General features: G+C 52.5%; 1 protein-coding gene across 1 annotated transcript in view; it reads left to right on the top strand.

The window, feature by feature from the left end:
• Positions 1 to 279: 279 nt before the first annotated feature.
• Positions 280 to 13734, top strand: part of RABL6 (RAB, member RAS oncogene family like 6) — a gene marked incomplete at both ends in the record, with an annotated part of 31279 nt that continues 17824 nt past the window's right edge. Inside the window, 3 exons of the mRNA XM_080709343.1 lie at positions 280 to 409; positions 10586 to 10720; positions 11752 to 11799. Of these exons, the coding sequence (XP_080565469.1) occupies positions 280 to 409; positions 10586 to 10720; positions 11752 to 11799 (313 nt within the window). The remainder of the gene's footprint in view (positions 410 to 10585; positions 10721 to 11751; positions 11800 to 13734) is intronic.

The raw sequence follows: 13734 nt of genomic DNA, 5'->3' as shown, positions 1-13734 counted from the left end.
GAGCCGCCCGCCGCGCATGCGCCGCCCGCGGGTCCCTCGCGGCGCCCCGTAGCCGCGCGGCGCCAAGATGGCGGCGCTGAGGGGCGGACGGCGGCCGCGCCGGGGCCCGCGGGGGCCGCAGTGGAGCTGCCGCGGCTGAGGCCCCGAGCGCCGCCGGGCCCCGGCCTCCGGCCGTGCCGCGTCGGGCCCCGGGAGAGCCCGGGCCGTCGGGACATGGTGCGAGGCGCGTGGCGCCGTCGCTGAGCTCGCGGGCCACGCCAGCCTCGCAAGTGCAGCAAGATGTTCTCCGCGCTGAAGAAGCTGGTGGGGTCGGAGCAGGCCCCGGGCCGGGACAAGAACATCCCCGCCGGGCTGCAGTCCATGAACCAGGCGCTGCAGAGGCGCTTCGCCAAGGGTGTGCAGTACAACAGTGAGTGCGGCCGGCGGGCGGGCGGGCGGGGGGTGCCCGGCAGGGACGGCCCGGGGGTCGCGGGCGTCCTCGGAGGGGCCGTCCCCTTACGTAACGCGGGGCCGCGTCCGCCTCCCGCCCGGCCCGCCGGCCTCCGCCCGCGCTCGCCCCGGGCGCCCGAAATCCCGCCGGCCCCGGGGGTTCTGCGGGGCTTGTCTTTGTTGACTTCGGGTCCAGTTTGAAGACAGAATGTCCGCTACGCCACACATCCGCGTCTTTCTTTTTGAAAATCAGCATCTGGAAAGGAAATATTTAGAAAAGCTCCGGGAGGCAGGGACTCGTCTTGTGGTCGTTGAAGATACCCCAGGCCCTGCGGGAAGGAGAGGTTCTGTACACTGATGCCTTGAGCGCCCGCCGTCTCCACCCTCCGTTATCAATTATGTAAATGTGCAGCCCTAGACGTAGACTGGCCTCTTGGCCTCTTGAGTTTTTCCATTTGTGGGCTATTTCTTCTGGCCGAATCTAAAGGCTTTTTATGTTACTCCCCGCCCTGATAGTGTTTCCTCCTCAACTCTTTTTCCTTATATTGGTAGGATATTTTGTACACCCTCCCCAGCACGCTCTTTGATCATTTGAAGGGGAGCGTTATGGTCGTCCATGGTATTGAAGTGATGACGTAGGATATGGAGAAACTAATTAGGTGTCTGTGCAGGTTTAGAAGCAAATTCATTTTAAATGTGTTAACTTGAAATATTGTGCCTATTTCTCACATTCAGAGAAGAGGCTATTAAGTCAGCACACTCATTTATGCAAACCTTTGCAGTCTACCTTTGAATTCCTTATTTAATTTTGTTGCTTACAGAGATACTGAAACCTAATCTTAGTACCTTGGAAATTAGACCTGAAGGGGAATCGGTAAGGACCTGCTTCCCTAGTAGTCCTGGGTAGAAGGGACTAAAAAGGGATTGAAGTTGTTTCAGTAAAAAAAAATTTAGTCTTGAGCCAGGCGTGGTAGCGCACACTTGTAATCCCAGCATTTGGGAGGCTGAGACAGGAGGATCCTGGTTCGCGAACAGTCTCAACTACCTAGGCCCTTTGCAATTCAGTGAGACCCTGTTTCAAAATAATTTAAAAAAATAGGGCTGGGGTGTAGCTCAGAAGTAGAATGCCCCTGGGTTCCATCCCCAGCACACACACACACACACACACACACACACACACACACACACACTTAGTCCAGTACTTGGGGGTGAGGAGAGCTAGTTATTATCTTTAACTGAATAAAAGCTGCCCAGTTGCTGAGCACTTGGCACACCTTTCTATTCTGAGCACTTGAGACAGGAGAATTGCACGTTTGAAGCCAGCCTCAGCAATTTAGTGAGACCCTGTTTCTTAAAAAAAAAAAAAAAAAGGTCTGGGGGTGTAGCCCGTAGGTAAAAGACCCCTGGGTTCCATCTCCAGTACCACCAAAAAACCAACCAAACCAACAAACAAAAAAGAAGCCAGGCATGGTGGCACACACTTGTAATCCCAGCATTCGGGAGGCTGAAACAGGAGGGTCTGGGGTTGTGGACAGCCTTGGCTACTTAGTGAGGCCCTTTGCAACTCAGTGAGATCCTGTTTCAAAGTAAAGAATAAAAAATAGGGCTGGGGTGTAGCTTGGAGGTAGAATGCTCCCGAGTTCCATTCCCAGTACTGCAAAAACAAAACAAAAAAAAAACCACAAAACTTAGTTGAGAGAAACATGAATTTTTATCGAAACTACATTTTAGAGAGATGTTTTGTAGTTGAAAAATACTCAGTTTTGAGTTTTTCATTTCCTGTTAGTGTTGAAAGTTCTTAGTGTCTTATTTTCCTATATGTCTTACTTAGGGAAAAAATATAATTATAAATTCAGGATTTTTATTGGTAAGAGTTGCAATTAACTGTTAATGATTCCCAGGCACCTGAATATTATCTAATAGAGTACTATCCACGTGGGGCACATAAGTTGTTTTAAATTTGTTAGGATTATGAGAAGTGGCTCGTGTCACACATGCGTGGATTCCCAGCATACCCACCAAATTAGAATCAAATCCTGAATGAGAAATTGGATCGTATTCCCATTTTAGAAGTTATTTGCATTTAAACTGGACGAGAGAATGTTACCTGAGTCAGTCTGTCCCTTCTTACTGCCCTGGACACCATCTGTCGGCTGTATTTGATGCGGTGTTAGTCTGAGGCGGTGTCCTGAAGGAGGATGTCGTCACAGTGGAGCGCTCAAGCTTGGCCTTGCTGAGGACTAAAACAGAGACCTGCGAATGGAAAACCCAGTCGTAGATGTTTAAACAGTCGACTGGCGAGGCAGCAGTGTCTGAGCCGAAGAGAGGAGAGAGGACTCACACCTGGGAGAGAAGTGTGACGTAGCAGTTAAGCAGACCCCACACGTGCCTGAACAGGTTTCAGAAGGAAGCCCGAGAGTGGGCTCAAGGCAGTATTTGAAGAAACGATTGAGGCAGCGGTTGGAGAATTGATGAAACCAAGTAGTCCAAGCTTAGAGTTTTTAAAATATTCACAGCTAGATACATCATTGGAAGTTTTCAGAACTTCAAAGTAAAAAAGAGGAAATCTTCAGTGTATCTAGAGCACAAAGACTACCTTCAAAGGAACCAGTCCTGATTGATGATAGTTACCAGAAACCTGGGCCTGTGAGAAAGCCGCAGTCAGCTTGGAAATAGCCTCATTCAGCGGTTGGCCGGGCAGGCCTGGCTGAGCTTGCTCACAGCCCAAGGTGGGCAGTCTACAGAAGCAATACCAAAGGATGTTCTTTATGTAGATGGAAAGGAAGTTAAAATAAGTATAAGCAGGTGTGGTGGCACATACCTGTAATCCTAGTACTTGGGAGGCTGAGACAGGAGGATCACGGGTTTACCTGTAGCCTCAGCGACCTAGGCCCTCTGCAACTTAGTGAGACCTTGTTTCAAAAGAAGAAAATCGGGCTGAGGGTGTATTCCAGAGGTAGACTGTCCCTGGATTCAATCCCTAGGACCACAAAAACAACAAAAAGCATAGATGTAAGAGCCAAGCATGGTGGAGCACGCTTGTAAACCCAGCATTTGGGAGGCTGAGACAGGAAGATTGCGGTTCGCGATCAGCCTTAGCTACTTAGGCCCTTTGCAACTCAGTGAGACCCTGTTTCAAAATAAAGAATAAAAAATAGGGTTAAGCTGGGCATAGTGGCGCATGCTTGTAATCCCAGCATTCGGGAGGCTGAGACCGGAGGATCGTGGTTCGCAGACGGCCTCAGCTACTTAGGCCCTCTGCAACTCAGTGAGACCCGGTTTCAAAATAAAAAATAGGGCAGGGGGTGTGGCCCGGAGGTCAAATGCCCCTGGGTTCCATCCCCAGACCCGGAAAAAAAAAAAAATTAGGGTTAAAAAATAGGGCTGGGCTTGTAGCCCAGAGGTAGAATGCCCCTGGGTTCCATGCCCCATACCACGAGAGAAAAATAAGATGATGTAAGATTCAAGAAGCAAAGGAGGCAAGAACAGACGTCTCAGTGAGCACTAGTGATAATTTATATAGGAAATAAATACCTGGAAATAGCCGGGCGTGGTGGTGCACATCTGTAATCCCAGCATTCAGGAGCTGAGACCGGAGGATCGTGGATCACGGACAGCCCCAGCTAGTAAATGAGGCCCTCTGCAACTTAGTGAGACCCTGTTTCAAAGTAAAGAATAAAAAGCAGGGCAGGGAGTGTAGCTCGGAGGTCAAATGCCCTTGGGTTCCATCCCCAGACCCGCAAAAAAAAAAAAAAAAAACACCTGGAAATAACTTGTAGGAGGAAAGTTTATTTTGCATAAAGTTTCTTGTGACAAGGCAGAAACATCATGGTGGAAGAGTGTAGCACAAGAAAGCTGCTCACCTATGGCAGCCAGAAGAGAGAGGGAACGAGCTTAAGGAAGAGTGGGGAACAAGATAGACCCTTGCAGGGCACACCTCGTGACACAAGGCCCTCCTGATAGTCTATTCACTTAGTCAGGGGAAGGACCCGTTGATGAAATCAAAGCCCTCATGGCTAGACATCGCCCAAACCCCACCTCTGAACACTGCTGCACTGGGGACCACGCCTTCCCTGTGTGGGCCTTGGTGGGGACCACAACTAAAATAGTGGAAATCAGTACCTAACCCAGGAGGGAACTGACTGGTCAGAGTTCAGGCATTCACAACTCTTTAAATTTTTTAAGGAAAAGAAATGTATTCACTTTAGGCTATGTTATAGTAAATGTGAATGTTAAAATTTTAAAGAGTAAGCCGGGCGTGGTGGCGAACGCTTGTAATCCCTGCGCTTGGGAGGCTGAGACAGGAGGATCACACAGGTTCGAAGCCAGCCTCGGCTACTTCGTGAGGTTCTCAGCAACTTAGTGAGACCCAGTTACCAAATAAAATAGAAAATAGGTCTGGGAGTATAGCCCAGAGGTAGAAAGCCCTTGGGTTCCACCCCCAGTACCACAAAAAATTAATAATTTTAAAGAGTAAGCTGGGCATGGTAGCACACACTTGTAATCCCATTACTTGGGCTAAGTACTGGGAGGATCACAGTTCACAGCCAGTCTCAGCTACTTAGGCCCGCTGCAACTTAGACCCTGTTTCAAAATGTAGAATAAAAAATACTGCTGGGGTATACCTCAGAGGTAGAATGTCCTTGGGTTCCATCCCCAGAACTACAAAAAGTAAAAAAAGTTTAAGGAGTTACGGTTTGGAAAGATGTGGTAGCAATAAAGAATAAAAAGTAGGGCTGGGGGTATAGCTCAGAGGTAGAATGCCCTTGAGATCAATCCCTAGTACCAAATAAATAAGCTGGGTGTAGTGGCACACACGTGTAATCCCAGCATCTGGGAGGCTGAAACAGGAGGATTGTGGTTTGTGGCCAGCCTCAGCTACTTAGTGAGGCCCTTGGCAACTTAGTGAGACCCTGTTTCATAATAAAGAATAAAAAATAGGGCCGGGAGTGTAGCTTGGAGGTAGAATGCCCTTGAGTTCCATCCCCAGTGCAGCGATTGCCACTGCTCCTTTTAGGACACCTGTGGCTCCAGGCCCTGAAGACCTCCCAGTAGTGCCACGCTGGGGGCCAAGCCTTTAACACATGGGCCTTGCAGGAAGTTTAAGGCCCAAACTGGAACAGTTTTCAACCATTTCTGAGTGGGGGGGAAATCATTTATAGTTTAGCATCAGGACTGGCCCACAGAACTGTGGGAGTCACTGACCCAGTGGTACAATTTAAAACCTAGAGCATCAAACCATGGTAAAGTAGAGGAAGGATAAAAAGCCTCAACTGAGGCTTTCAGCAAAGCGAACAGGCGCGTGTGATGAGTGGGCATTTCTGGGAATACGGCAACATGACAAGGACGACAAAACAAACGTGAGTCGCAGCAGAGTGACGTGGAAGCCCGTGTGTGTGTGTGTGTGTGTGTGTGTGTGTGTGTGTGTGTGTGTGAGAGAGGGGGTGGGGGGGGAGGGAGATGGCCAGGCCTGAGCCGTCACAGGAGCTTTCTGCCTCCGTTAGGGGGGTGCCTTTGTCTTGGGTTTTTTGGGGGGACTGGGATTAAACCTTGGGGTGGACGGTCTACCTCTGACCTATACCCACCCCCAGACTTTCTTATTCTTTATCTTGAAACGGGGTCTCAGTTTGGAGGGCCTCACAGAGCTGCTGAGGCTCGCCTCAAACCTGCAATCTTCCTGTCTCAGCCTCCCAGGTACTGGAAATACAGGCTTGCACCACCACACCAGCTCCTGTTCCATTTTTTTGTTTTGAAACCGGGTCTCACTAAGTTGCAGAGGGCCTTTAAAAGTTGCTGGGGCTGGCCTTGAGCCTGCAACCCTCCTATCCCAGCCTCCTAAGTACTGGGAGTATAGGCTTGTGCCACCACACTGTTTCCTGGTTGTTTTTTGTTTGTTTGTTGTTGTTGTTGTTGTTGGTGGTGGTGGTGGTGGTGGTGGTGGTGTGTGTGTGTGTGTGTGTGTGTGTGTGTGTGTGTGTGTTTTACTGGAACCCAGGGGCATTCTACCTCTGAGCTACACCCCCAGCTCTATTTTTTATTCCTTATTTTGAAACAGGGTCTCACTGGGTTGCAAAGGGCTTCGCTAAGCGGCTGAGGCTGTCTGTGCGATCCTCCTGTCTCAGCCTCCCAAATGCTGGGAGCCACCAGCATGTATGTACACCACCACGCCCAGGTCAGTACAAGTTTTTAAAATAGAAAAATGTATGAAACGGCATGTTCACACATACGTACTGGGGAGGCTGAGACAGGAGGATTGCAGGATTGCCTCAGGACTTAGACCTTACTTCAAAATAAAAAAGTACAATATGGCTGAAGTTTTAGCTCAAAGGTAGAATGCCCTTGGGTTTAATCCCCAGTACCACAAAAAATTTTTCTATAAAAAAAAATTTATGGCTTTATTTCTGCCAGGCATGGTGGTACACACTTGCAATCCCAGCACTTGGGAGACTGAGACAGGAGGATCACAGGTTCGCTGCCAGTCTCAGCTACTTAGGCCCTCCACAACTTAGTGAGATGCTGTTTCAAAATAAAGAATAATGCCAGGCGTGGTGGTGCACACTTATAATCCCAGCATTTGGAAGGCTGAGACCGGAGGATTGCGGTTGAAGGACAGCCTCAGCTACTTAGTGAGGCCCTTTGCGACTCAGTGAGACTTGGTTTCAAAATAAAGAATAAAAAATAGGACTGGGGGTGTAGCTCAGACTTAAAATGCCCCTGGGTTCTATCCCCAGTACTGCAAATAAATTAAATAAATAAATAAGGAAAGAAAGAAAGAAAGAAAGAAAGAAAGAAAGAAAGAAAGAAAGAGGGCTGGGGGTATAATTTGGAGGTAAAATGCCCCTGGGTTCAATTCCCAATTTTTTTCCCATAAAAAAAAAGCTTTATGCCAATAAGCTAGAAACTCAGAGCAAATAGTATTGTACAGAATGACTTACTGAAAGTTACTCTGCAAGAAACAGAATCAGAGTGGACCCTACCTCATCCACAGTAGTAGGTTAGGCCACAGAGAAAGCAACAGAAGATCAGGAAACTGAGTCTAGAAAACCACTAATTACGAAACACTGTATTGGGACTAAATACGATTGCCTTAGGACTGCAAGGATTGTTCAACAGAAAATATGTATAACTTACCCGCGAGTTAAAGGAGAAAAAAATTGCAATCTTAATAGGTACAGAAACCAGGCGAGTTGGTTCGCACTTGTAATCCCGGCATTTGGGAGGCTGAGACTGGAGGATCGTGGTTCATGGACAGCCTCAGCTACTTAGTGAGGCCCTTCGCAACTCAGTAAGACCCTGTTTCGAAATAAAGAATAAAAAAATATAGGGCAGGGGGTGTAGCTTGGAGGTAGACTGCCCCTGGGTTCTATCCCCAAACCCACAAAAAGAAAAAAAAATAGGTATAGAAAAAAATCTTTGTACAGCTTTCTTTGTGCTGGTGCATTGTAGCCATGCATCTTAATAGGTGCAGATGGCAGAAGCGTACGTGTTCACATCGCTCATGTAGCCCTTCCTCACTGTCCACCCCATCTCTCCCCCAGAAAAGAACTTAATAAAAGGCAGCATTCATTCATGATTTACAATAGACAAGGCGTTTCTTCCTTTCTTTTTTTGTGGTCCTGGGGAGTGAACGTTCTATCTGTAAGCAACCCCCCTAGCCCTATTTTTTTTTTTTTTTAAATTTTGAAACTGGGTCTCATTAGGTTGATGAGTCTTACTACTTGCTGAGGCTGTCCTTGAACCTTCAGTTTTCCTGTCTCATCCTCCCAAGTACTAGGATTACAGGTATGCACTACACCACACCTGGCTAGAACACTTCTTACCATACTAGAGATAGAAGAAACCTTTGACCTACCAAAGGGAATATCAAAATCCATTTGTAATACAATGAACATTAGTATTTGTGTGTGTGTGCGTGTGTGTGTGTGTGTGTGTGTGTGTGTGTGTGTGTGTTACTGGGGATGAAAACCAGGGGGCCTTCTACCTCCAAGCTACACCTGCAGGCTTATTTTATCATTGTATTTGAAAACAGGGTCTCACTAAGTTGCTGAGAGCCTCACCAAGTTGCTGAGGCTGGCCTCAAACCTGCCGTCTTCCTGACTCAGCCTCCCAAGTACTGGGATTACAAGCATGCACCGCCACGCCTGGCTAGGAGCACTTGTTTTATTTTTATTTTATTTATTTTTTTGTGGTACTAAGGGTGGAACCCAGGAGCTTTCTACTTCCAGGCTATACTCCCAGACCTATTTTTTTTTTTTTTTTAATTTGGAAACAGGATGTCACTAAGTTGCTGAAAGCCTCACTAAGTAGCTGAGGCTGGCTTCGAACCTGTATGATCCTCCTGTCTCCGCCTCCCAAGCACGGGGATTACAAGCGTGGCCACCACGCCCGGCTCAGGAGCACTTGTTTTAAAGTATGAACCAAACAGAGCCTCAGTTTCACTGAGCTCTTCGCTGGGGTAGGGAAATCCAGGACAAGAGAACAAATGAAAAGTATGGAGCAGGGAGAGGTTGTCCCTTTAGGGACAAAACTAGCAGAATCATAAAGTGGATTCCTCAGGCTGCTCCAAGTCCCAGCCCCACATCTGGCAGTATGTCACTGTCACCCAGTCAGCCCTGTCCCCCAGACAAATGTAAATTAAAAAGGAAACACGAGTGCACCCATCAGTCTTGAGTCTGTTCTCAGGCGTGGGCGCCAGCCCGGAGGAAGCAAGCTGTGTGGCTGGCTGCCTTCCAAGCTGAGGCGCTCACCAGCCTGGAGTAGGCGCCTCTGGAGGCTACTACAGAGGGAGTAGACCTTGCTGGATCCCTACCTAGGCTGGAGTGGGTAGGGGGGGTGGTCTTCTAGAACTTAAGACAAGTCGGCCTCTGGGTGGGCTTGCCTTCAGAGTCATCGTGCCATCCAGAAAATCCACGTGGGGAGTTTCCTTAAGGTGTTCGCTGATGAGTGTTGTCACAGGCAGTCAGCAGAGACACCACAGATCCTTTCTGTGATGGGTTTTGAAGACAACCGGAATAGAATGGAAGAGCTGGACACCTGCCTCCCCGAGCCTCCCGTGTCTTCCTAGACCCTTCCCTGACTTCGTCCTGGAGGTCTTGAGGACAACTCCGGGCCCTATCTCCATTTACAGTGCCCCTGCCCAGGCTCATGGCAGCAGGAAGCACCCTCTACCCTCAGTACAGCCTCTGAGGCTCCCCAGGGAACACCAGCCCTGGCAGTTGTGCTCCCGAGGTCTGCCCAGACCACGAGTGCCTCACCTCCTGCAGGCTGCCTGTCTCAGGAAGCAAGTCTCCTTGGCGCTGTCTCCTCCAGGCCCTCTCACATCAGATGCAAGGCCCACCTCCCAACTGCTCCAGACACCTCATCTTGCTGACCCTGTGTCATCTCAAACTGCTACCCTGTGCCACCTTTCTGAAGCACACGAGATGGTGGTCCCCTCCAAAGGCGTCACGTGCTTTGAGGCCACCCCGACTGGTGCCGATCCCATGCATGACGGGCGTGTGCCAGTTCTTGCCCTAGAGCCAGCATACCCTCTCAGGCACATACAGAGTGGAGAGCGTGAGGTAGGATGCAACTTTCTGTAAAGCAGCACTCAGTGCAGGGACTGGCTCAGTGGCACACCTGTAACTCCGGCTGCTGCGGATTGAGGTGTGAGGGTCTCGGGGTTGAGGCCAGCCCGAGCAGCTCAGTGAGCCCACTTCAAAATAAAGTAGGGCTGGGAGTAGAGCTCAGTGGTAGAGGCTTGCTTACCATGTCCATGGTCCTGGGTTCAATCACAGTACCACACAAAACCCACCAGGGCTGTGGGAGAGTAGGTCAAGGGCAAGCCAGGAGGTCTGGGATGCTGCCGTCGGGCAGCCTGACCCTGAGTGTCCCAGGCAGTCCCCAGGGAGATCCCGGTTCCCCAAGGAGGAAGCTCAGGTGCCAGACACCTGCCGGCCCTCCAGCCCAGGCTTCCTCCCTCGGCACTGGTGCCCCACTTGCTGTGCTCAGAGGAGGGAGCCTGGCCAGCTGCTGCTGCACTCGTATGGTTCCCGCCCGAGTCATTGGGGCCTGGTTCCTGCACAGGTGCAGGCTGCGTGTGGCTGCTGCTGCTCGCTGGCCTCTGAAGTGCTTGTCTTGACCATGGACTTTCCTTTCTCCTTGCCTCATCCCCCAGTGAAGATCGTCATCCGGGGGGACAGGAACACGGGCAAGACTGCGCTGTGGCACCGGCTGCAAGGCAAGAAGTTTGTGGAGGAGTACATCCCCACCCAGGAGATCCAGGTCACCAGCATCCACTGGAACTACAAGAGTGAGTGGCCTCCCCTGCTGCGGGGTCCCCTTCCCCACTCCTGGGAGACGCACACGCCACCCTGTGAGGAAACGGTTGCTGTCCTTGGTGGTCCCTAGTAGTCATTACTTTAAAGCTGCTTTTGAAACGCCCCTTCTGGGGTTTGGAGCCATGAAAGTCCCTCTTATATTAGCGCCACAGACCCAGGACAGCACAGCTGTAGGTAAGCAGAAGGAGACACCTCCAGAATCTAGTTTCCTAGAGCTCTCCGGAGCCGCCGCTGCTGGCGAGCAGACGCTGTGCCTGCGTGCTGCGGGCAGGGTGCACTTCTCACCTCTGCCCTCCATCCCCTGGATCCTGGGGTCCCCACCAGCCCTCAGCACACCTCAGGGTAGAGAATTGCTGCTGAGAAGTGGTGGAGGTTACAGAGCTTGGAAAAGTGGTCTCCTTTCCCATGGCACGACTCAGGGCCAGCTGCTCCAGGAAAGCCCAGGGTGGGCACGGACAGCAGAGCCCGGCCCCCAGCACTGAGCATCTCGGGATCCCACTTCACTCAGAGCGAGTTGGAGGCCAGCATGACGAAGAGGCTGAGTTTAGGAGCAGGCATGGTGGCACACGTCTGTAAATGGCACTGGGGGTCTAGCTCAGAGAATGAAAAAGAAGTGGGTCAAGGGCTGTGTTCAAGCCTGTTCAGCAGCCAAGCAAGTGCCTGCTTGGGTGACTGGAGCAGCCTGGGGACCCAGCAGGGAGGGTTCTGAGCAGGCCCCGGCAGTGCCTGCTGCATGGCAGAGGTGTCTTGGTGCTGGCCCGCCCCAAGAGGCTCCCAGAGCCTTCCTCCGCTGGGGCAGGGTGGCAGTGGGAGGCGCGGCACAGGCCGCCCTCACACAGCTTACGGCCAGGATGGCCATGTGCTTGCCTTAGCAGAGGCTGCTCTAGGGAGCTGAGTGCCAGGCAAGTGGTCCTCACGGCGGTGTGGGGAGAGGAGTGGCCACACCAGGGTGGCCTCTGAGCCGAGGGCACCTGGGCACCAATCTGAGGCTTTTCTGTTGCAGCCACTGACGACGTGGTGAAAGTTGAGGTGTGGGACGTCGTCGACAAAGGTAAGGTCTTTCTTCCTCTCCTTTTACTGCTCTGATCACTGCGTCGAGGCTTCCCTCCTCTCCCTCCACATCTGCTCATCCTTGTGCCAGGCCTCAGGTTTGTGCCCACTTAGGGCCTCTTCCGCCCTGTCACACAGCCAGGTGTGGGCCTGAGACATGCATGGGCACCGGCGGCACCAGAACCAGGGGCCCTTTGAGGCCCGGCTGCGGCTCTGGTCAGTCCCTCCTGCACCTGGTGGAAGGACGGATGTGCGGGCGGGCCCGTGGGTGCCACACACTCTGCTGCTTTGGGCATCAGTACTCACCCAGTGGCTGACCATTGAGAGCAGATGCTGCTGCTCTGTGCCCACCTGGGCACTGTTTCAGGAGCCTCTTGCTTCACGGCTCCTGTGGCAAGCCCACCCCGCCAACCGTCGTGAGCACCCCAGCTACACTGGGGCTCCAGGTTCTGATCAGCTGGCAGCCCCACCCTGCAGAAGTGAAGGGGTGCTGGCGTGGGGCTCGTGGGGTGCCTTCTGAGGGATGCCTGTTTGACCAGGCAAAGGCCTGATGCCTAGCTGTCTGCCTGTGACCAGGGGACCCTAGCACAGAAAACGGATTTTTACCAGCAGACCCCCCGTGGCTCTTATCCGACCACAGCTAGCCTGGGGTGGCCCTGGTTATTCAGATGGAAGACACACATCCAGTCCACAGCACGGGGGCAGCCCTGTGACTCAGGAGCAGAGAGACTGGCCCCCGGGCCCTTGTCGTTAGGACCAGGACCTTATCCAGACAGCTCTCCCTCAGGAGTTTTATGGGGCACGAGTTCTGTGATGTTGTGTTGTGTCTGCAGTCCACATGGGGCCAGCAGGCTGTGCCCAGCTGTCCCTCGGAGGTGGACACCAGGCAGAGGTGGAGTACTGAGGAACGGGGAGGCGGCCGGAGTTGGACACCGCCTGGGCCCACAGCCCCACTCTGGCTGAGAAGTTAACTTGTGCTCAGGATGAGTGCTGCAGCCACCTAAGCAACAAAGGAGTTTGCTGCAGTGCCGGGGGTTAAAGTCCTGTGCCCTCAGATCCTCCCCAAGCTAGGCCTCCCTGCGGGGTGGGGACAGCAGGACCCCAACTGCCCTCATGACTGATCGCATCCTGTTGCATGTCAGGTCACAAGTTCCTCCTCTGGGACCCTCAGGTGAAAGCTTACAGCCCTCCCCACTGCCAGAAATGCATGTGCAAGGTGTGGCCTGCCACACTTCTGACCTAGTAGACACTTGCTCTGGCCTCACTGCATGGCTACCCTGTGTCCTCCCGTTGTGAGGCTCGCTGGGAGGGAGGGAGGGAGGGAGGGAGGGAGGGAGGGAGGGAGGGAGGGAGGGAAGGAGGGCATGCATCCTCGGGCTGTGCCTCTGTGCAGGCTGTGCGTGCTCCGCGCCTCCGCTGCGCTCGCTGGGGTGCGCTTGGGCTGAGTAGGCCCTGGCGAGTTGAGACTACCACCCAGGGGTCCTGGCAAGCACTGCCTGTGGCTGCAGGACAGGCTGCGGGGGCCGTCCTGCTGGCCTGTGCCCACCTCTGCTTCCCTCTGACATTCGCATGCCCGCGCACGTGTCTCTGGAGCACTTGGAAGGTGGCTCGCGGCCCAGGCCCTGTTGCTGTCCCTGCTTTGAGGGCATGAGTTATGTTCGCCTGCAGCCTGACCCGACCTTGTCCTGCCCCTCCAGGAGGCACCTGTGGCTGCCCACATGGAAGGGCCACAGCCTCCGACAGTGACTTCCAAGCCCTCGCTCAGCTGTGGTCCAGGTCTGCTCGCCCCACAGGGAGCGCAGACAGGGTTTCCCAGAGTGGGGTCAGCATCGGGTTTGCATGCCGCAGGGGTCCGTGTTGCAGTGTGGCGTCACCCCTCTGCTCAGGACCCTTCTAGGAGGCATGCTGTGTCTCGCTGGCTCGAGGGGCCTTGGGG

The sequence above is a fragment of the Muscardinus avellanarius genome (assembly GCF_963383645.1).
Source record: "Muscardinus avellanarius genome assembly, chromosome: 13".
Classification (NCBI taxonomy): Eukaryota; Metazoa; Chordata; class Mammalia; order Rodentia; family Gliridae; genus Muscardinus; species Muscardinus avellanarius.
This window is presented reverse-complemented; position numbering and strand designations above follow the sequence as displayed.